General features: G+C 37.6%; 1 protein-coding gene across 1 annotated transcript in view; it reads left to right on the plus strand.

The window, feature by feature from the left end:
- LOC124554821 (protein sickie) overlaps positions 1-25,490 on the plus strand; it is a 1,236,186-nt gene that overhangs the window by 1,038,898 nt on the left and 171,798 nt on the right. Inside the window, exon 13 of the mRNA XM_047128484.1 lies at positions 12,976-13,047. Coding sequence (XP_046984440.1) covers positions 12,976-13,047 — 72 coding nt within the window. The remainder of the gene's footprint in view (positions 1-12,975; positions 13,048-25,490) is intronic.

Here is a 25,490-nt window from a genome sequence, read left to right on the forward strand (position 1 = left end):
ATAAAATCCTTCAAATACCATGATGGTTCCTTTGAGAGAGCATGGCAATTTTCCTCCCTATCCTTCCTCAATCTAAGCTTACGTTCTTAGTGGCCTTGACACTGACTGGACATTTAACCCTAAACTTCTTTTATTCCTATTCTGCGATATGTGACACTGTACTTCATCTTGATCAGTTCACTGGTTGCTGGTAAGGGCTCCATCATTATTAATGGATTCCTTGGTGGCCATGTCTAATGTCTCCCCAGATAATCTTTCCCACTAACAGGATTTGATGAAGGCAGTAGAGCCTATAGGATCAGTTAAGCATTCTGGTGAAAACATGAGGTTATTTGGTCACTTTCTCAGACAGTGTAAAACATAAAGCTGAAATGGTAAAAAACTCCATATATGAAGCTTCTAGTCAGTTATATAGTCGTGTAAAATGCCTGGGCATTCATAAGTTGGGGCAAATGCCCAGCGTAAATGCCTGGGTAAATGCTTAAAATTCACAAATGCGTGGGCATTTATGCATTTTAAAGATGAATTGATAAGCAGAACTTATTAAAAATTTAAGCTGATATTTTGTATTGGAAAAGATGTTTAACAACACTGCTTCTTTAGTGATTGGGTAACCAAGTGAAGAAGCTTCTTGAGAGTTAGATGAAAGTAATTAGGGAAATAAATTGGACTGCAAACATAACTTATTACATCTTTAATGAGGTCAGTTCTTGGGGTAGCACATAATAAAAAAAGAAAACAACACCCAAGTTGAAAAGTAATTTTGAAGATAAAGTATAGTTTATATTAAGTAGCTATCCTATAGGCAGTGTTTTTACTTACTGCTGATTCCGATTCACTGATTCTCTAGGAATTGACTAGAATCTGAATAAAACAATTCCAGCATCTTGGGCATCAATTCCTTGTTATGAAGTCTTTTTTATGTTATTGTTCTCACTTTATCTTCACGACAGTGCAGTCATACAAAGTGGATAAAGAAAGGAGCAGAATAGAAAACTATAGTCTGTCTCAAATGTCGCTACATCTGACAATGAAGCATTTTTTTCCTTGTTGTTCTCTGAAAACAGTTTAACATTTAAGAATAAAATTATCACCAAGAAATACATGCCATCTGTTTATTACATTCAGTAATAATTTTGTAGAGAGAGAGAGACCGAGAGTGAAGATTAGAAATGGTAAAAAGAAAAATGACTTTATAAATGATAAACAGCTGTCAGCATTATGTACCCTTCCTTGGTACAGTGAGTTGAAATATTTCTCCCTTCTTTCCTTTTGTTCTTAGCAATAAAGACAGTGAATGATATACAATCGGTTTAGATGTAAATATTCACTAGCTTTTAGTATTGGGGGTATTGTCGCATCCCTTGTTTTAATTGTTAAATTATAAATTCCAGCAGTAGAAACTTTAATAAAAAGTACTTTTTTTTTGTAAATGCCCTGATTTTGGGCATTTAAAACTGCTTTGGGTAAATTCCCAGGCAAATGCCCATTTATGAATGTCCTAGCCGGGACATCATCTTCATTGTGCACTTCACTGGCTCTGGCGCCCATGTGTTGCTTGCTTAGCCTTTGCACCTGCAACCCTCCACTCCCCACACCTCCTGCTTTCCTAGGCTGCACACCTGAGCCAGTAACTACCCATCCCAAACTCCTCCTTTTACTTCCTGCCTCTTTCTCCCTCTACCCACCTCACTTGACAGTACCCTCATCCCAGTCCACCTGCTGAACTGCAATCCCAGCGTTATGTGTCTTCTTTACTCTTAAATTATTTACGTTCTGCCAGAACTTCCCTTCCTATAATTAAATACTTATAACTTTGCCAACTTGCACTACAAGTCATCATACCTCCCATTCTGCTTCACTGATTTTAATTTCCTCACACAAACCACTCACTTTTTTTGTAGTTACCACTCTGAATCTATTTAAGAGTTATTGTTAGACTTGTCTGTCTAGATGAATTTAAATATTTAGGTTTAGTGCTGACTGCCAGTAAATTTGTACAGGGTACATAATCACCTCCATATTATAGACACGAGCTACCTCCATTTGTTTTGGGAGTTTATAAGAATGATACCTAATCCTGTAAAATATCTTTAGTATCCATCCCTACAATACTGACTAGTATCTTTGATTCTGTACAAATTGATCACTCATGGGTACTACTCACCAGGAAATTGTGTTGTATATTACTTTCCTTAGCACTAGATCAATGCCCATCTGCTATAAACTTTATATAAATCAAATATGAAAATGATATGAATTCCTAATCAGACTCCTTATTTTGGTTATCAGAGACCTGCTGCAGCTCCCCAGCATCTTATTGTCCTGGAAATGCCTTACACAAAGTGCACTCTTCATGCAATAACATGATTTTGTGTGAATATGGTATATGGGACAAGGCTTGATATTCTAAAGCAGTCACATGTGTAACTGCTGGAGAATAATGTGCTAAAGCATTGTAATTTAGCAAACTAACTTGCAGTTTCTCCATGCCTGATAACATCTTACAATCCTCTCAAGAGGTACCAGTGTTATTTCTCATCGGTTGTCTAGCTGTTACTGGCATATCTCTCAACAGCGTATCAGGGAAATCCAAACAGTGGACTTTGCATTGCACAACTGCACCTGTGTGTTAAATTGTTGATTCTTATTTTTGCTCTAGTGATGCAGAGTGTTTCTCTGCTGTTTAGCGTCAGGGTCATAACGATATATTCACCATTCTTCTGTGGTCATCAGGATAATGCTATCAAAACTGCGATAGTTTAGCTTCTGCTTCCATTTGGCACTACTTTTCCTCAGGAGTTAGTAAGTGCAATACCAGCTGGGTAGAGATATTTGATGTATCAAAAAGCTTGTGAATGATGATTTATACTTCACTCTTGATCGCACTTCCTTTCCACTACTGACTCAGGAGAAATTCCATACTCTTCAAGCATCTGGGCTTCACTTGTATGTCAATTCCATTGCTCACGGTAAAATGAGCTTATCTTTTCTCTAACAGAATATTTATGCCATCTGCAAACCTTAAAAGTTTTTATTTCTTTGCCGTGAAGTATAATTTCATTTTCAAATTTCTTTGATTTCCTTTACTTCATGCTCAGTCTAGAGATTAAATAATGTGGGAGATAGCTTACAGTCCTGTTTCACTCCTTTCTCAACTATTGACTCCGTTTCATGTCATGTGACTCTTAAAGCTGCAGTCTGGTTTCTGTACAAGTTGTAGATAACCTTTTGCTCTTTGTATTTTATCTCTGCCATCTTCACATTGGCAAAGTGTGTTTTATAGTCAACATCGCCAAAGATTTATCTAAATTTACAAATGCTGTTAATGCACTTATGTCTTTCTTCACACTATCTTCAAAGAAAAGTTATAAGGTCCATCTTGCCTACATTTCTCCAGAACCCAAACATATCTTCATCTCTAAATAATTTGTTTAATAATTTTTTTTCATAATGTGGGGCCGCAGTCGTAATATATTTCTTTAAAGTCAGTACTGCCATTGACTGTTGTTTATTTACAGTGTTACATTTACACTTGCACAATCATGATTTCGGCTTCAAAGTGCCATTATAAAGTGTTGTGTTATCAATTGCCTAAGATAGCATACTGACATATTAAAATACACTATTAGGCGCATTGTCTAAGAGTCTATATTTCTGGCTGAATCAAGTCAAGATGGTGTACTCAGCAATGAAACAACAGTCTATTGGCGTTACTGACTTTAAATAAATAATTTGTGTCAGTACAGTGTACTTCTGATTATTTGGAGTAATGTGGGGGAGAAGATGCACGAATAATCGAAAAATGCAAATATCGAGATATTTTCAAACATGTGTTCTTTATTCAAAAGATTATCCAAGCTCTGTGCATAGGTTCTGTAGGTCTGTTTATTTCTTAAAATAGTCTGTGATGTTGGGTTACTTCTGAGAGGAGTTGACATTTTTTCGCTTGGTGTTTCAAATTTTTCTTACAGCAATAATGTCATTGTACTAAACCCCCTCTGGCTCTTATATTCTAGAAGAATATCAACACATTCCCCAACGCTGACTGACGAGATTGCTGCCTTCATTCCGACTTTCATACTTATGTCTTCTTCCTTGTTTTGTGGTGAAGCAGTGGTCACAATCTCAGCACCACACATGTACTGGTAGCTGGGATCACATGCACTGATCTTTGGCCACCCATTCAAATTTTCTTCATCGACATATTAAAAACTATTTAAATCCATTGACAGATTCATTATTTGTGCAGTTGTTGTTTCTTCACCAATGAAACCTTGAATCATTTCCTTCTAAATCTGGAAGAATTTTATTCCATGATTGAACTATTGAATAGGGCTTGACTTCCTGCCACACATTAGAATTCCTGTGTATGACATCTAAAATTGTCAGCTTCTTCCAGAACACCACCAAATCATCCTCATCAACTAGCGTTCTCAGTAGATTACCCCAGTAGTACTGTGTTACTGATGCAGTTATGCCTTGGTCCATTGGCTGTATAATTGCAGTTACATTAGGAGGTAAAAACATAGACCATAATCAGATATGAGAATCCTCTCATTGGGATTATTATTATTATTAATATTATTATTATTATCATAATCATTATCATTATTATTATTAGTCTCATTTCAGAAACATACATAAAACACAGTTTATACAGTTATTGACACATCAACACAGTTTATATAATCTTTGACCAACATTTCCATTGCTTGGTGAAGGTCATCTTCTTTGCAGCTGGTTGGACATAGTCAACATGGAAGCATATGTTGAACTGTCTATTCTTTCCCACAGTCACATTGGGTTTTGTTTTTTTCAGTGTATCTCCATTTTGCCAGGTTAGCCTGTGATCTGTCTCAGCGTATTGAAGGACTTCCAGATTGGCCATTTCTCATCATGACCAGGGGCTAAAGATTCTGAAAATATTTTCCAACCAGGAGGGGTAGAATGTCTCAGCCCTCCATAGTTGCATCCTGGTTTCTTCATCAGTTGTTAATTTCTCTAATGCTTGCTGGTTTTTCTGATCTTCTGAGGCAACTTTTCTTGTCATTGTAGGTAGGGTTTTTGCCATGCATGGGATGTGTTTTTTCCTGCTTCAGTTTTGTTCTTTCGCTGTTTTGCTGCTATTTCACTTTGAACAGGTGGTGGTACAATTCCTGCAAGATGGTAGAGCCATTCAACTGGAGTTGACTTCAAGCAGCCTGTTATAATTCTGCATGTGTCATTAAGGAAATATCCACCTGTTTGGCATGTATTGACTTATACCAAACAGGACAGTCGTACTCTGCATTGGAGTAGCATAATGCCATTGCAGAGTTTCGGATGGTTTCAGCTTGGCTGCCCACCTGTGATCTGACCAGATTTCTCAGTAGGTTATTCCTGGTGGAGACTTTTGATTTGAAATTCATGCATGTTTTTTGAACGTCAGAAATCTGTTGAGTGTTATTCGTACGTATTTTGAAGTGTCACAGTCTTCCAGTTTAACCCCGGAGCATTCTATCTTTAACTTGCTGGTGGTTTCCGTAGTTCTCTGTTGGAAAGCACACACTTGTGTCTTTGATGGGTTTGGTTTAAGCTGGTTTATTCTGTAGCCCTTTGACAGATCTTCCAGATTACTCTGGTGATTTCTATTGAACTGATGTTTGTGCTTTGGGTTGCCAGAGTGAGAACATCAACATACAAGAAACGTCTGCAGTTGGGGACTAGGAGTTGGTCATTAGTATGTATATTGAACAGAAGTGGAGCCAAGACACTTCCCCGGGGAAGGTCTTTTTTAAAAAGCCTCCATTGGCTATGCAGTCCTTGGAGGTCAACGAAGAATGTTCTGCAAAAGATTGGCTATGAGCCTGGTAAGGCTGAAATCCTTTGTTAGGTTGTAGACCTTATGTAATATTAACTGATGATTGACAGTGTTGTATGCTGCTGTCAAGTCCACAAACGCCAGTCCTCTCACCTTGTGAGCTTCAAAGCCATCTTTTGTGAATTGTGTAAGACTGAGTAATTGTCCTGTGCAGCTTTTACTAGGACAGAATCCAGCATTCTGAGGTATAAGCAAGGGATCAGTAACATGTGAGAGAGATTTTAAAATCATTCTCTATAGCAGTTTGTAAGGGTGATTCAGTAGAACGATTGGTATAAGATACTCTGGATTGTTTCCTTCTTTGCCAGGTTATAGTCTATCAATTACTCAGTTCTTGCACATATCTTTGGAATTTGACATCTATCGATACATTTATTGAAGAATTGGAGAATCCATTTCTGCGTTGCTTAATTTGCTCAGTTCGTACATCACCCAAACCAGATAACTTACCAGTTTTACTCTGTTTCATAGCCTCTTAATGGGATTCCCATTTAGCGATAGCGGGCTTGCTATTTGGTTGGCAGTGACATTTAGGTGTATAGTGGTCTTCATTGCGCAGCCATCGCAGAAGTTCCAAGCCTTATGATTGTCTCTTCTCAGATCCAGATTTTTTATTGTTTTACTCCATTTTCCCCTTTTTGACTCTCTTATAGAGGAAATGAGTTTCTTTCCTGTTTCTATAGTTGTTTCACTGAAAGGGTTTTCTCTAAATAAGTTGCTGTATTCTGTAAATAAGGCTGTCTGATCTGATGTGAGTCCGGGTTGTAAGATGTTTGACAGCCGTAAGGGATAGATATTTTGGAACCTCTCTTTATGGTCGTGTTGAAGGTGTCAAATTATTCTGGCGTTGGTTCTATAGAAGACACTTTGGCATCCCATAAATCTGCAAATCTTGACCAGTCAGCCTTTCTAAAGTTGAACCTTCTCTGAAATGGGATTTTTTCAGGTCTAACAGCAGCAGATATTTGGCAGATTACTGGTCTGTGTTATGAATTTGGTATTGGAGAACAGACGGGCTGTATACAGTGTTGGCTGATGCTGTTGGTGGTGAATATGAGGTTGGGATTTTACCCTCACCTCCACCTGCTGCTGTTAAATGATGCAGGAGGTTTTGCATCTTGGATTAGGGCAAGGTGACTCATTTCTGCCTACTCTAGTACTGCTGCCCCATTTTCATCTTCATAATCATACCCCCAAATATTACTGTGGCTGTTGAAATCGCCAGTCACAATTAGCATGTGTTTATTCTGGTAATCTGTTGGTTTATTAACTATGAAATCTTTACCAGGTGGTTTGTAGAGAGACAAAATGGTACAATTTCTGTTTCTATAGTAAGGATTTCGATGTTATTTTCCTCTGTGAGTGCTGTGGATAGAATTTGGACATCTGGATAAACTAAGATAGTGCTTCCATATTTATCATGCGGTCTTTTGATGGCAAGGTGCCTTCCACCTTTGGTCTACACGTGACGTAGCTCTTGTGTGTTTCCTGTATGCACAGCACAAGACATTGGTGCTGCTTGCAGAGTTCTTGTAGTAGTTCTTCTTTATTTGATGTTATTCCTTCTATGTTGATTGAGATAATTCTTAGCTGGCCCTAAAAAGGGCTTGTATAATATGGGTTTGTCCGGTGTGAAAGGATCGGCCATCATTTATTGATGCACAGGGTACACCCGATTGCTTTTCTCAGTCACAATCTTCGGGGAGGCTCCTTTCAGACACCTCTCATTGAGATGTAAGGGGAATTATAAACCAAAAGAACAGCCTTCAGTGACAATACTTTCTCTTTTAAAAGTCATCAAACTTGTGGCACAAAATGTGTGCGTATCTAGTTTTTGATAATTTTGCTATCCGTCCACGCTCCTCTTTAGTTGTAAATGTACAGGGAGCTCCACAGTTGTGATATTCTTAAATTCTTGAGGTGTTTTTGATTTTACAGTCATTAGTACTTTCACTTTGTGGTTCTCAGAAGCATTATCAGTGCTCAAAATTGTAATGCATTCTTTAGATGACTTGTATGCAGAAGCACGAACTTCACTCTTAAAAGCGAGGGTTCTAGTTGGTAGACATTTCCGATACAGACCATTTTTTGTCTAAATTATAAACAGTCTGCTGTGAAATTCTCTTCTTCCAGAAATTTCTGGAAGGAATCAGCTGCTACAACATTTGAACTAAGCCACTCTCCTCGCACAGTAAGTTCACAAATACTATGACATTGTTTGAAACTGGTTAGCCATCCAAATGAGGCATTAAATTCTCCCCAACCCAAGAGCTCCACAGAAAAAAATTATTTTTTTCAGCACACATCATGCCTTAAACAATGAGACTTTCTGCTCTTTTTTGGCTAAACTGTTGTAAAAGAACAGCATCTAATACATCAAATGTGGATCTATGCATGCTTTTTTGTGTGGATGGTCCGTAACTAGAATCACATTTCCTGCACTTTCTAGTCTTTTCTGCTTAATCTTCTTAATGTTCACAATGATCTGCATTCCAATCTGCACATATTTTTGCAGCAGTTTCCCCCTTCTCAGTTTTTTCAATTAATTTAAGTTTTTGTTTTACTGTCAATGTGCTTCTGTTGTTTCTCCATCATCTCTTTTACAGATTACATGTTGATTAACATCAGAAAATTGAGTCTGTTTTACATTTACACTGAACAGGCTGGCTGATAATAATGGAAACAGCACTCTGTTGTTATGCAGCAGCCATTTAAACAATGGAAATGGCACTTGTCACATGGTAGGTTGTTTATTGCTGTTAGTTAGAGAAAAATATTGGACTTTTTTTCATGCAGAAATAATTTGCACACGAAAAATTAGGAGTATGGTGTATTTTGCAGCTGTGACTTACTAAACTGATGGTTAGGTAATATTAACACCTGTCAGCAAGTGTGTTTTTGGAATATGGGTAATCAAGTTCTTCTTGAAGTCGGGGTACTTCACTTGTCCTACATATTCTGCATATCAAGTGGAATAATTTAGTCGTGGCTGACATTCTCAAGGATCTCAGTAATTTTGAGGATGGTATCTACACAAAGTGCCTTGTTTTGATTTTGATCTTCCAGTGCCCTGTCAAATTATTCCCACAGTATCACATCTCCCATTCATATACTACTTCTTCCCCTTCCATAATATTGCCTTTAAGTTTCTTTCCTTCGTATAGTCATTCTACATGTGCCTTCCACCTTTCAGCCTTCCCTCCTTTTCTTAGTACTATCTTACCATTTGAGCTCTTATATTCATCCACCTGCTTCTTTAATTCTCCTATGTGCAGTGTCCATCTATTTAGTGGTTATGCCCAATTCATCAGCTTTGTATTTTTGATTGGCTGTTCCTATTTTGTCATTTGGTAGTTTAAGTTGTAAACCCCTGCTTTCCATTTTGCCAAATTCATTTTCCACATTTTACATTTTCTCCTTTTGTCAATTAAATTAAAAATCCAAGAATTTGCACTGGGTCTTGTCTTTTTGCCTATTTTATCCTCTGCTGTATTCACTGTCTCATCTGTCAAAGCTCTCCATCCATCTTCAATTATATTCAGCACAGGAAGTTGCCACCCAAGTTAGTGTACACCCCAGTGGACTGATTCAAACATTCAACCAATATTGTAAGTCACAAAACATGAATAAGTAGCCTGTGGTCAAAAACATCAGCTGATGACCCTACCTACAAATTAAGCATTTAGGTAGCACCAAATAAAATGCAACAGAATTTCACTCTGCCTTTTTTGGGGACAACCAGGAGGGCTGTCAACCCACAGCATGCAGTCATCACACACTCAATTTTGCCTCTATTCATCCATTATGAACAACAATTCAAACCTTCCAGCACTGGTGTGCAAAGAAGATTGCACCTTGAATGGAGTTCAGATTGATGATGTCATGTTCTCTTCACTGATGAGATGTCTATTTGTCTGATTTTTTATGATCATCATAGAAGAGTTGTGGAGGCTTCGAGGCACCATTGCATATCTCAGACATGCAGTCCTGCATGTTCAACAGGTAGTTGGGTCAATCATATTTTGATTTGGTATCGTGTATGGTTGGTTGTTGGACATCTACCATTTTTGTAGAGGGTAGTTTGATGGCTTTACAATATCGTAGTTTGATGGCTTTACAATATCGGGACTGTTGTATACTCTGACCTTTCAGTGATGGTTTTATCATTTGAGAGGTGCTCCTGTATACTGCATCCACCTCATTGTCAACTTCTTCCAGGAGACAGGAATAAACAAAAATCTGTGGTATCTATTGATGTGTACCTAATTGAGCATGTTTGAGACCAGTTGAAACTTGAAATGTGTTACTGCAGGAACCTGTTACACACTGGATAACCTCATGGTTTAGGGGATGGGCGCTCTGTTGAAAAGTGGGACAGGCTCCAGCAGCGAAGTCTGGACTGCTTTGTGAACAGTATTCTGAGGATGATCCCACCATTTTATAAAGCTCAGGATAGAGTAACATGGTATTGAATGTTACCTAGCTTCAGATTTCGGCTTCAAAGATGTGCACTCAATGAATGTACTTCCAGTATTTTGCTTAATATTTTGTGATAATGCTATTTTTCTAGTTTCTTGAGCCTTATTCTTTAAGTCTCTGCTTTCCTTGAATCTAAGCCAATGCACTTCCACAGATATGCAATAGATGTAGAACGTTTTTCGAACATTTTAGTGCAGAACAAAAAGTATTTGATGTTTTCTGAAAGCCAAGAGAACAGAGCAGATTATGCAAAGAGAAAGGCTAATTTTGTTTCTTTAGTTGTGTATTTTAGAAGGTTTTTAACTGTCTTGAAGGGGGAATGGTCAGTGATTGTCACCTGGTTAATGAAACGTTTCACAGTGGTACCCTTATCGATTTTTTCATGACGGGTATAAAATGTTGTGCGGGTTGCTTTATCAGTCACCCTGACAAGCCACCTTTTTGATCATTATGTGCACACTGACACTGAATTCGTCAGTTTTAAACGTATCATTCAGAAACAAGAGAACGTGAAGCACACAGTGTCCATTTAATTGAATGAAGCGAACATATTCCGTACACTTAAATATTATTTACGTTGCATAAACGTAATTTTACGTGGATCTTATTTTTTATAAATTGGTAATACGTAATGGTGTTAGTCACGAAGGAGCATCAGAAACCTTAATTGATAAAGTTCTTCTGCGACGCATTAGTTGTAACACCCGGTAGTTCATGAGACAAGGCTTAGTCTAAAGCAACTATAGGATAATGATAATTGAATAACACCAGCAAAAAGCCTGTTCTTAAACGTTGTTACCATGAACAGCTCCTTACAGCTCGTTTATTGATTCTCTCAATTGGTATAGCGCAGAGGCGATCAATACCGAGGTAACTTATGACGTCACGCAGTGGGCAATGGGTATGCCAGAGTGCATGGTACGAGTGCTTCTTTTCGCATCTCCTGAATGAAAGCGTGGTTGTTTATGACTAATGTTCTGTCAATACATTCTGTCGGACAGTACAGTTGGCTATCCTGTTAGAATGTCCTGTCACGAACTGTGTACAGCGCCTGTTGGCACCACTGGCTCTATTTCGCTGGTCTTTCGGATAGTACAGTTGACACTTGGGCCTCGTACATTGTTGGGAATCTAAAGTAATGGAACTAATGGAGGTAAGGTTCCTTGCGGAGTGCCATTGATAACTCTTTGTTGACGCTTAGATCTGATGTGGCAGTGTAAAACGAAGTTCACAAAATCGCTTTGTCAACAGAATCGACTTTGTGATGTATTTATTGCTGTTGAGCAGTCTGTTCGCGAGAAGCGTTTCAGGTCATTAACTTTAATTTAATAATTTATAGCTGCTCAGTTTACACAAATGAGTGAAGATCTAATTTAGGTAAATGACGCTTATATATATAACTAATAAATCTAAAGGAAACTGCTGATATGGATCTCATTAAAAGATCGCTAGCTCTAAAACCGGCGGCAATGTATCGAAAGCATTTGAAGAGATTTGTTTGCGGAAACAAATCCAGTGTGAGCGAAAGCTATTGATTTGCTAATACGTGTCTGATGAGGCTATTTGGTTCGCTCGTTTTTGTGGGGCGTAATAAGTAAGTAAGGAACATGACGTATTCCAGAGGAAAGAAATTTTATTGCAATTATAATTCCCAAATAACTTATTTTTCCTTATTTTCTGAGCGATTGGAGGGTACCTTGTACTTGCTTACCGGTGCCAACTTTGTTATCTCGCTGTGGCTGTGAGTGAGGTACGGTAATTTTTTGTGAATTAGATGAAATGTATCAGTTTACACAGGCTCTGTACATGCGATAGCCATATACGAGGAAAAAATTAAGATTAATAGCTGCATAAAGTCACGAACGTGACGTATTTGTTTTAGGAATCGTTGAAGATTTTTCTGAAGAATTTGTATCATTTGGATGCTTAATGACAATAGATGAGAACCATGGATCCCTGTAATTTTCTTTCTCCGAAATCCCGTAGTTTTTCCACGATTTCCAACAAAAGAAGAGAGAAATTGCATCGCCTTCAGTATGATCGCACTTAATTGTATTACTGCCCCATAATCATCGGAAGAGGGGGGGGGGCAGACATAGAGCGTTTTGGCGGAAAGTATTTATTGTTTCTCATGTAAACTCGTTCGTAAGAAGACTGAAGAACATGCGGTTAAGACACTTCAAGTTGTAAACTCATTTTTCCTTCTGATCTGCAAGCAAGTAAATTGTTACTAATACTATTTGTTCGTATTTTAGGGATAAATCCTTTTGAATCCAACAGACCATTGACAGGATTATAAATTAAAAGGAAAGTCCTTTACCAAAATCAGTTAGTGACAGGTTTGTGGGAAACTTCCCTTCTTTCTGATATGAGTTAAACGATTGTAAATTCTCTTCTGTGCACATGTAAGGTAGCACGTATTTCATCCTTCATACTAAAATCATGTACATAAGTAATTGTGCCACCTAACTTATGTAGTGGACTGCTTGTGTAACAATTTGCATCATGTTTGATAAGTAAGTGTAAATTTATACATATGTTTACATTTGCAGTAACTGATAAACATTTTTCTTGTGTGGTTACATATGCTGTCATCACTTGTTTAATTTAATTTTTTCTTTTTTTTTCCCCAGATTCGAAGCACCAAACACGAACTCACGAAATTGTAATACTGAGGCAGCCTCTAACAGGGGCAAGCCTAAGAGGTGAGTCTAGTTTTATTTTTCCCCTTTATTATTAAATTGTAGGTTATTTGTACACAGTGGGAGTAATTTTTGTTTTAGATTAATTTCAGAGTACTAATAACTGATTTCTGACAAGTAGATTTATCCTGGGTGCAAAAATGTATATATATATATATAATGTAAAGGTATAAAAAAGTTGCAACATTTTAGATGAAAAAGGCACTAAGTCTAAATTCAGAAATAGATCATGGAATGACTACACATCATTAAATCACAAACCTCAAAAGGGAATTTACTCAGACATTGAAAATCCAGTGAACCACATCTCTGAACACATTGGTCTACTTCAGTCACTCATTCAGAAAACTGCTGAAACAAGTGCCATTCAGTATAGTATTTTTGAGTCTCCATTTACAGTCACATGCAAATGTCTGTAAACAGAAGAGGAATGTTGTACATCGTCAGACATGAGAGGTGCATTGTGTTCAAATGGTAATCAATATCCTCCATTTCAAGGTTTTTGACTAATATTTGCTGGCACTTATTTCTTCAGATAGGTTAAAGTTCATTCTTCACATATCTCAAAATGGCCCACTGTGCGTTTCTCTCAAAACACTCCTCCAATTTTCACAAAGTTGTTCTCTCAGGAAGGGGTTTCCATGGTGAAAGGCATGAAGTTAATCGTGCAGTCCTTGTTTAGCTGATACTTCTTAAGCATTTCTAACACACTAAAAAAAATCATGTAGCAAAGCCTCTGAAATATTCAAAAAACATGAACATTATTACAGCAAAACACTGCAGCTTGCAATTAAATATGCCATCTAGTGACGCTGAGGGAAGTTGGTAAATAAATTCCTGTAATCTATATGTACTTGTGTATTCTAACAGAAACTGTTTTGAAGATTTACTTAATGCAAGAAACAAATTCATTCATGTATGATTATTCATCATTTTGATGGCTCACAGACTTGATGAATAGGTGCATGATGTGGGTCATCTGTTTTAAGTTACAGGGCATAAGACTTCAGATTAAAAAATGTTAAATGTTCTGGAAGCACTAGCCACACTCTAGCATATTTCACTCCTTAAAACTGTAGCAAAAGACATGCATTGTTGAAACTTTCATCCTGGTGGCCTTATGTCTTGTCAAAAAGCAAGTTAACAATAGCATTATTTTCACTTGTTTTCCATCAGGGTTCCCACTAAAATATTCAGTACATGCCTGTTCTGCCTGTCAGTGATTTCATTAGAATAAAATGCATTGGAACATCAACTGCTACTTGATTGAACTTTGACACGCTTTGATCATACAGAGGCTGACGATATAAAGTTCTTTCTTAGTCTCATTGCAAATAGTCTTTCTGGTATATTTACCAAGATATACTTTCATAATGGCATTGTTGAACTTGAAAAGAGGAATACCACATGCTAGAAATGCCACTGCCATGTGATAAATCATTCATTTCTACTTTTTCAATATGAAGATGTCAGTGCCTTACTAATAAACTGCTGTCTCACGATACTGTTGCTGTGTTGTTGTTCCTTATTCTTGGCACAGTTTGTGCTTTCTGCATGTAGCTGAACACTATTTATTGGTGCTTATCATCAACTGTGAATGGGGCATTACAAATGTTGCATCTAACAACAGATCTGTCACTCCAAATACTACACCTCCTTAACTGTTTTAACAGTGTTGTATGTTCTTCTTCTTTGGCAGCTTAGGTGCAGACAAAAAAGAAAAATTACATCAGCAGAAGGTAATACAGGTTGCACAAGCTACATTCGTCACTGCGTATGATGTTTTGAACCTGAAACTGCTTTTTTGCTCATGAAGGGGTCATGAGACAGGCACCCTGCAAACAGTGGATGCAGCAGCCATTTTTAAACAAATGTACTTGAGAAGAGGGCTGCCTTGTCAAGAATTTTAGTGATTTCATAATTAATTCATGTAAATAATAAAAATGTGCAGCAGATGATCTTATAGACTTGCAAGTGCCAAAAAAGACGTCCTTTGATACTGAAGATATCCAGTGGGAATGTATGAGCATTTCAGAGGAAGAAACTAAAATAGTCCGAAACACAATGGCATGAGAAATTATTCAATATGTGTAGAGGCACTGTGTCACCTCCTTTGAGGATTTGATCTTTTGCGCGCGCATGCATGCACATGAGCGCGCGCGCGCACACACACACACACACACACACACACACACACACACACACACAGAGTGTGAAAGGACTTCATAATAGTGGTTAAGGAAAACTGCGGTCTTACCACAAGATATATGAAAGTCAATAGCATTGACATGCATTAATGAGTGTGGATACAAAAAAATGTAAACAGTGGTGTAACCATATTTATGCAAACTGTTTGGCTCCTATTACTTGCATTCATTTTATTAAAAAGACATTGCATATTGTACATGGAGAAGAAGTGATTGATTAATCTTATTTTATTTTCTTGTGACAACACTCACAAAAACTTTCCAGAATGCAGTCATGATATCCAACCAGCCAGTGCTTATCATCAGACTTTTCATAGATAAAATAGAAGAGACAACAATAATCTCTTTTTTTTATGTATAGAAAGTCTGACGCTGACCACTGGTTGAACAAAACTGGTAATTGCGTTTCAAAATGCTTTTGTAATTTTTGTCCCAAGAAAATAAAAGAAAACATTGGTTTTTACACTACCCATTGTTTCCAAGCACCTTCAAATTTATGTCAAACATGATAAATTACTGTATCATTTATTGTGCCCTTCTACAGGCATTTGAAGCAGGAGTCACACATTCTTGTGCATAATATGCATTGATGTGCCAGAACTTTATGACCACCTGTTTAATAGCGTGTTGGTGCACCTTTGGAACACAGTACAGCACAATTCTGTGTGCCATAGATAGAATAAATTCTTGACAGTCTTCCAAAGCTATTTAACACCAGATGTCTAGTTTCTGGGTGTAGTGCTGGCACCCGATAGTGTCCTAGATGTGTTTCATTGACTTCAGATTGGAAGAATTTAGTGGTCAAGACATCAAAGTGAGTACACTGTCATGCTCCTCAAAACATTGTAGCTTGACTCTGGCTTTGTGGCACTAACAGTGTGCTGGAAGATGCTGTCACTAATGAGGAAGACATTAAACATTAAGGGATGCAGGTGGTCTGCAATAATGTTCGTGAAGTCCAAAGCTGCCATAGTGTTTTGATTACTATGACAGGTCCCATGGAAGCCCAGGCGAATATCTCCCATAACATGATAACACTGCTCCCATTGGCCTAAGTCCATGGCATTGCGCGTTTTTCAAGAAATTTACATAATTGATGATGATGATGGGTCAACATGGAAGCATGTAGGGATCATATGCTGCGGAGTGCCATTTCCAACAGTGTGTGCTGAACGGTATGCTCTGAAACACTTGTGCTTGCAGCAGTATTGTACTCAGTCATGAGATCTGCCACAGTTTGTTACCGATCCTGCTTCACAGAACGGACAAACATCCAATCTCCACATTTTGTTATGCAATATGGATACTCAGCATCTTGTCGCCTAGTTGTGGTTTCACTATATTTTAACCATTTTCCATAGATCCTCACAACAGTAGCAAACAGTCGACCAGCTACGCTCATGTCAATGGAGTTCTCCAGTTGTGGCCCATGTTGTTGCTAGAATGGTTCCCCATTTGTCTGTGCTCCACTTTTATGCTTTCCTTACAGTGTCAGGTGCCCACAATATCATCAGACAACATTCAGTCTCGTAGTTGGCAGTGCTCATAATTGTTTTGCCTTATCGTCATATGCATACAGTGAAACATGGATATTGTAAAATAATCTTTCTTTTTCCATTTAATTGATGGATCCTCATGTCCGAAAAGGCATCTGGAAATTGTCATTTCGTCTGAGGGAGATGATAGTTTCTGATAACACTATTCTGGTATTTGTTCTTGAAATTTTATGACATAGTAACTAATGAGAAGTATGAGATTTGCACAAAACTATACATCCTTGAAATGTTGTAAAGTGAAGCCCCAGATAACAAAACAGTGCAAAAATGAAGCAGGTTGCGCTATGGGACTTCTCCACAATCACTTTATTGATTACCCCCTTCCCATTTATCCACAACCTTTTAAACATTTTGAGATTTTTTTTTTTTTATACTGACAAAAACATGGTTGTTGAGCTCCTTTGGCCCAGAATGTCAGTATTCTACAAAACTGACTTAACTTCACTAAAGCTAGTGACTGGAAAGAGCAGTGTTATGCCAGGCATAGTTTGTGTAGGAGTATTGAATGAAATGACAACAAAGAATATACAAGCCTTTTTTTGAAGAACAGGAGGGATGACTGCTACTGCGACTTTAATATTCACTTGATATGTCATCCATAATACTTGTGTACGATCAAGGGTGCTCATACGATAGTTTGGGGGGGGGGGGGGGGGGGGGAGAAGAATTTTTAATATTGTGGCAGGCAAATGACAACTTGTAAGTAGGCATAAAAAGGTTCCAGTTCTGATCCTTTTTTTTTTATATATTTTTTTTTTGTAATCTGCATAATATTGACTTTTAAATCATTTTCTTGAAAGAAAAACACCTGCCTAAACTATATTTTTTCCTTTCTGTGAGAGCTAGGGGACATAATTGTGTGTATTTTCAGGACCTGCTCTATTTCATAAAGCTTAATTCATTCACATGTACCCATCTTGATATTGCTAATTTCACAAATATTATATCGTAGTTGTGCTATAAATTTCTTATTTGTTTTATTACTTGTTTTCTAGTTCATTTATTGAAGGCTCCGGTTTTGTCACTCTACATCAGTGGATGTAATTTTAGAGCATTTGTTATCAGGCTTGTCTGGGTTGTTTAGTAGTTAAATGAACCCCAGACCCATAACACTGTTCATGCTTCCGCAAATCTGAATAGGTATACTGAAGTCTAGCAAGGAAAGCATTTCTGTAAAAGAGAAATTTATTAACACAGAATGTAAATTTATAAGTTAGGAAGTGTATTCTGTAGGTATTTGTTCAAAGAGTGGCCTCGTGTGGAGGCGAAACATTGACAATAAACATTTCAGGCAAAAAGAGAATAGAAACATTTAGTACTGAATTGAATTTGGAATAAAAGTATTTTATGGCACAACATAACTGAAAGAAGGGATTGATCTGTGGGCCACATCCTGAGGTATAAGGGAATAGTCAATTCGGTGAATTTATTTATTTATTTTTTGTGTGTGTGTGTGTGGGGGGGGGGGGGGGTGTTAGTGTGAAAGATAAGAATTGCACAAGGAGAACAAGGCTGGATGACAGTAAGTGGGTTCAAATGTATACAACTTGCAGTAGTTAAGCAGAGATGAAGAGGCTAGCACAAGATGAAGAGTTTTGAAAACTGCATCAAACCAGTTTGTGGACTGAAGATGACAACAACAACAACAACAACAATAGTAGTCTATAATAGTTTCAACAACAAGGATTATTTCCATGATAATGGATACAGTGTCTCAGAACTTAATTATTTGCACTATCGTCTATGGCTGTCACCCTCATGATAATAGCTAGTAAAATAGCAGCAATTGTGTTACATGAAGCCTGCAGGTTTAGGTGATGCAGTCAGTACTTTTATTTTGAGGGATTTGTGTCTTAAAAAGTGACTGCTTAATTTAATGGGCCCACTAAATATGGAACATTTTATTTTACAAGTATTTCCCTTGTCTTTTCATCAAATACTGTCAAAAACAAATATATTTTAATGACTAGTGTATTTGTTGGTATGTTTTGCACTGCTACTCTGTGCAGCATTGTCTGAATACTATGCTAAAAAGTGTAATGCTGTTTATTTTCTCTATATTTCTATAGGGTGTCAGTAACAGAATATTAACATCTTGTTTTCAGTGGATCTTATATTAGTAGGTCCTACATCCTCCCTCTTGTTTGGGGGTAAGCCTGTCAGGATAGCTGACCTAGAATTTTATCATTGTCCCCAGACTACACAATTGGGATTGTTTTAGGAGGCAAGTAATTTAATAAGCACCAACAGTGGCATGGATTGGCAAGTTACTGTAGTATCTGCCAGTAGTAATTCATAATTACAGCTGTATCTTTAGGTGCTCAGTAATGTGCAGTGTATATATTTTTGACATATGGAAAGAAAGAAAAAAAAGGTGATGTGTCCCTTATCACAAAATAGGCAATGAGTTGTTTTTTATATTGATTATGTAAATGTTTTGTGCAAAGTAAAAATAGTTTCAAAAATGAGTGACAGGAGTATTTGGTTAGATTTTGATTCTACATTAATCTGATTTGTGGTTTCATGTTGCTCAGTGTTCAGTGTCAAACTGTAATATTACTGTCTTGTGTAACTTGAAATATTGCTCTTATGCACTTCTTGGTATTGTGTAAAATACCAGGTATACTGGTGGGAAGCAGACAGTTATTCAACTCCATTTTAAGGAGTAAATATGTCAAATCGAAGTCTTTATCAAGCCTAGATGTAGTGTGGTACAGTGTTAGCATGTCTTCTGGAGGGTGACAATTTTTTTCTGATGTGCTTGAGTAATACTGTTGAGCTCAGAGGCTCACTGCTCTGTTAAACAGAATAGGGGACAATCCATGCCAGATCTGATGACAGAGTACAATGCTGGTGCAGGCCAAGTATTTCCAAGCACACTGTTTACTGCACGCCACTGAACATGGGTCTCCACTGGGAGCAATCTCTATGTGCTCTGTTGTTGTCCCAACAACTTATCAGTTGCAATTGTGGTGTTCATGGGAACATCAAGACTGTACTGTGAGTTAATGCAAATGTCTCACCTAGTCAAATGAATCATATTTCATGTTACATAAGGTTGATGGTTGTGTCCTGATATGCCATCATCTTAATGAACAATTACTTGAAAACTGCACCATGCCATGCAAGCAAGTTCTTGGTGGCAACAGAATACACTTCCAGAGGACCTGTGGTAATACTCGAAGACACCGTACCGTCTGTGGACTCTGTGATTATTGAAAACCACTTGCATTCCTTAATGCTTGATGTCTTCTGTGATGGCAATCCCATCTTCCAAAAGAATAAATGTCCACATCACAAGGCCAGAAGTGTGCTACAGTGGTTTGAAGAGCATGATAGTGATTTTATGCTGAAATGTGAACAATAAAGTTTGTCTGTTGTGAACCCAGACACATCTGTGTACTATTGAGTCCCATCTCCATGCCAACAAACCATCATCCTGTAATTTACGGGAATTGTATGATGTGTGTGCAGACATCTGGTGCACAGTACAAAGTAGTTGCCAAATTTATGCCATAAGAATCACTGCTGTGTTACGTTCAAGAAGTGGACCAACATGTTATTCTGCAGGGGGTCATAACGTTTTGGCTTCTCGTATGATTCAGACCTTTCGTTAACAAGTATCCCTTAATGGTTCATTCTTGTTTAATCAAAATTTTGGAAAGAGTAATTTTAATGCCTTTTTTGTGATAAATATTTGGGAAATGAGTAACCTTAATGCTTGATCACAATTATTCCATCATGATATGTGAAAACAAATTTAGTAAGTTAGACAAAATGGATAAGATAATTAACAGTGCAGTATTTCATCTCCTCGTGATTACTGATGGGGAAAAATGAATATAAGTTATTCACTTGAATGGCTGAATAGCCTCATAGTCAGACTTTTCTTGAACAATTTTGTATCAATGATAGATAAAATAAAAATTGTATTCCAAAACATTAGTTATTCAAATGGTAGAGGAACAAAACTAAATGACAAATTTCTATGTATCAGTCCAGATTGTTGTAGGCTCCTTCATGTTATCAACTTCAGTGTTTTCTAAACTGTTAAAAAAATCCTTGAAAGTCCTTAACTAATGTTCAACATTAGAAAGAGTGGAAAAAACTTTGTCATTAAAATAGTTACTGTGTCAATTAAAATGGAGTTTATGTTAATACAAATGTGTGTTCACTGTAAATTAACACAAATACAATTATAAGTTATTGTAGAACTGCATAACAAGGCAATAATCATGGTGAATTAGTGCTAACAGTCAGTGTATTGAGAATGCACAGATTTATCTCCAGTGAAAACAGGTTGGGCTGCCTGCAATAAGAGAACATGAATTACAAGGTGTAACAGGATTTTGAGTACTTGAGTGCTTGTTCATTTCATTTCCAAAGACATGTGCATGTGCATTCAACAGTAATTTATTCATGGAGTGATAAGTGAATATGGTAAGCTGTATTAAAGAAATTGCAAAATACTGTGCACAATGCAGGGGATGGGTATTAAATGTTTCTGTTTTGACAGTGAGGTGTTCTTCAACATGTACTGAATTTAACTATGCTTAAGAATTCATTCAAGGTGCCAGAGACAACAGAAAACACCTTCAACTGATAAATGACAGCATTGGTTGTTTTGAGCTGATATTTGGATTAAAGTATGCTGCAGATCATGTGAAGCCCTGGAATTTGGTTATTATAAAGACAAATACACCAGATCATTTTGGTAGTATCTTATGTTAGGCATTTTCTTAAAAGCACAGTTTAGATTTACTGAGCTGTTTATTAATCCAGTTGATGATGATCCCTGTATCTAACTGCTTGAAAACCACTTGCACCAAAGGATTTTACACATCTTGGTTATAGGACACAAGCAAAACAGTGTACGTGCTCATAGGATTCAATCCACTACCCTTGTCTGCATTGTTGTTAGGGCACATGAAGCAAAAGCTGTTACCATTTTGGTGCCTCCTGTGTTACTTGGGACCACACTGATCTTACTGTGTATTCCATTGCATCTGACCTGGCCAGTTTGTCTTCACTTTCATATGAATAGAGTACTGTGCCAGGGTCCTGAATCTCTCAGGGGAAGGCAGATGGTTGATAGTGACCATGTGGCTGTTTCCTCATGCATTACTAACAACTACAGGGTGCACCACGTGGCTGAGAACACACCTAAGACAGTGTGGTACACCTAATCTGCTAGGACCGGAGCTGAGTTTTTTGAAAGGTGTGGTCCAGGGCAGAGGGTAGATGTGCTGATTATTGGGATCTCCAACATTAGGTGGTTAATGAAGCCCATTAGGAAAATTGCAGTAGCTCGGGAAGGAAGACCAGATGCACTTGGTATGCATTCTAGGAAGTTTTGTCAAAATGTGGAGGAGGTGCTGTCAACCACAATTAAGTACAGCCATGTGCTCATTGGGAACTTCCCAGCATGAAAGACATCTGCCACCTATGTTCCAAAACCACAGTCAGTTTCCTCGGACAACAAGCTGAAGTGATGACTGCTTTCCTTGCATATGGAGTGAAAGCATAATTTTAGATCTGCTCATTATGCACAGAATGATCAAAGTCCTCTACTTTTAAGCTAAGCAGAGATATCGAACTGGCTCCTCAGATGATTCTGCAATGATTTCAGATGTCACTGTCGGGTGAAGAGTTGTAGTGCTGTGTTGGGATTGTAGTTTAGTGCTTCAGAAAAACTTTTGACACTGTAGACATAAATTTCCTGATCGTGCTGTGGAATTAGTGGGAGGTTTAGGGAAAGGAATTTGTGCAAATTTGTTCTAAATATTGTGACCATGAACAGTCACTTATTGACCTGACTTCTGAGGCTATTGTCATAAATTTTTTGGTGACTAACAGGCTTGAGCTGCTCAATGCCGTTAACTTATAGGAAGGAATCAATGTCCATAAGGTTGTTGTATCATCAGTTCCTGCCAGTGTTAAAAGGAATGATGAAGCAGGTTGGCAGATATTTCTATTTAGCAAGTGCAGCAGTTAAAATGTCAGATTATCTAGGCGAAGAGAGTTTAATCATAGATTTAAATTCAAGCAAAGCCTTGTTGACAAACAAAAGTTAGGTGAAGTCAAAATGAATTTAAGGAGAGCAGTCTGAGAAGTATGGTATGGATTTTAATTAAGAATTCAATCTACCAATCTTAAAAGAAATCCTAAGAAATTTTGATTTCATGTGAAGTCAGTGAACAAATAATAATTATTATCTACACGTATTATACGAAAGAACTTGCAGCATTTTATCATTGGTTGCCTGAGCAACAAACATTAAAGTGACTGGTAAATGGTGTAGGTCATTCCTGATTTCAAAAAGGTCATCAGACAAATGCGCACATTTGTAGAAGTAAATCAGTTATGTTACTATGTTTGCAGAATTATTTAACACATTTATCCTTGCTTATTGTGAACTTTTGGAGAATGAAAACTTCCACTATAGGATTACTTGTGGATTCTGCCTGCAGTGATCCATTGTTTTTATTGACTTTTAGAAGCCGCATAAGGTTGTGGGCAAATGAAGCTGTTGTATACCAGGAAATTGCAACACCCGAAAATTGTAGTAAAATGCAGAAAGACCTACATAAGATTGACACTTGGTGTACAATCTGGCAGTTTATCCTCAACATAAACAGATGTAACATATTGTGCATAAATAGTGGGAAGACACATTCTTGTTGGATTACACAATTGATGACCAACCAGCAGAAAATATGTGCGAGGATGTGTCCAGATTATCCTAAAATGGTATGACTATATAGAAGTATTTTAGGAAAAGCAGATGGACGACTCAGACCCATTGGTAGAATCTTAATGAAGTGTAACTCACCCATAAAGGAGGTAACTCATAAAATCCTTGTTCTACTGATTCTCGAGTATTCCTCAGCTGTGTGGCACTGTCAACCGGTTAGGATTAATAGAGGACATGACGACTGACAAAAGAGTGGTGCGTGTTTTCAAGGGATCATTTAGTAAGTGTGAGAGCATCTCAGATGATCATCCAAATTCAGTGGCTGTCACAAAAAGAGAGGGTGTTGCGTGTCATGGAAAGTCATACTCTTAAAATTTTGAAAGCCTATGTTTAATGCCTTGCTTTAAATGACAATGACAGAGAAATTGGAGCTCATATGCAGTAGTAGTAGTAGTAGTAGTGGTAGTTCTTTTGATCTATGGATCACTTTTACAAGGTTTTTAGACATGTCAAGGTATTATAATTCAAGAACAAAGAAACATAATTCAAATATACGTAATTAAAGTTCTAGTTTGACGGGGATTGGAGATTTAGTGGCCCATATCTTCATAGGAGAAGCCATTCTGGCATTTACCTTAAGTAATGTAGGGAATCCGCAGAAAACCGGAATCAGGGTGGTCAGATCATGATTGTAGCCACCATCCTTCCAAATCGAAGGTCACTCTGTTGAAAACATTTCTACCTCATTTGCTTTGTCCCTCATGTGTAGCACTGGTTCTGCAAACAAGTTATTTAATAATGTAAAAGGGTAATACTACAATGTGTATTGCTTTCTCACTACCAGTCATTGTACACACTACACACAGTATCATCTGAAATCGAGACCATAGTGACACTGTTTGGTTTCCATTTGGTGTACTGCAACAACTTTCCATTTGCCAGCCCGAAAAATTTGAGTTGGAGTCCATCTATAATAACTGAAGTGTTGAACTCAGAAAGAGGATAAGGTGTTAGTATTACACTTGAAGAGCTTTGGGGATAAGGGTTCCCTGATATGGAAAAAAAATGTGAAAGTGTTGTGTGAAATGATCCATATTTTACTGTTATTTACCTGTTTTAAATTTTTTAGTGAACACCTATTCTGTATTGTCTAACAAGAGAACATTCTCAGGTGTAAATGAACAATATTGATGACACTTAGAAGGTATGTAGAGTGGTCAGGATAATACCATACATTTTTTTTAATTTTTTGCCCAATTTCACTTTAATGGGGGAAAACACATCCCAGGAGGTAATTTGACATATTGAGTTTAGGGGAAGTAACTTCAGAACCATGATACATATAAAAAAATGTGTTTCATATAAAAGTTGAAATGTAATTAACATTCTTGAAAGCTGTATAATAACATTTGTAATAATTTGAAATATGACAAAATATACCCCACTATTCCCCATGAACCATGGACCTTGCCGTTGGTGGGGAGGCTTGCGTGCCTCAGTGATACAGATGGCCGTACTGTAGGTGCAACCACAACTGAGGGGTATCTGTTGAGAGGTCAGACAAACGTGTGGTTTCTGAAGAGGGGCAGCAGCCTTTTCAGTAGTTGCAGGAGCAACAGTCTGGATTATTGACTGACCTGGCCTTGCAACATTAACCAAAACGGCCTTGCTGTGCTGGTACTGCGAACGGCTGAAAGCAAGGGGAAACTACGGCCTTAATTTTTCCCGAGGGCATGCAGCTTTACTGTATGGATAAATGATGATGGCGTCCTCTTGGGTAAAATATTCCGGAAGTAAAATAGTCCCACATTCAGATCTCCGGGCGGGGACTACTCAGGAGGACGTCGTTATCAGGAGAAAGAAAACTGGCGTTCTACGGATCGGAGCGTGGAATGTCAGACCCCTTAACCAGGCAGGTAGATTAGAAAATTTAAAAAGGGAAATGGATAGGTTAAAGATAGATATAGTGGGAATTAGTGAAGTTCGGTG

Source organism: Schistocerca americana, chromosome X, assembly GCF_021461395.2.
Source record: "Schistocerca americana isolate TAMUIC-IGC-003095 chromosome X, iqSchAmer2.1, whole genome shotgun sequence".
NCBI lineage: Eukaryota > Metazoa > Arthropoda > Insecta > Orthoptera > Acrididae > Schistocerca > Schistocerca americana.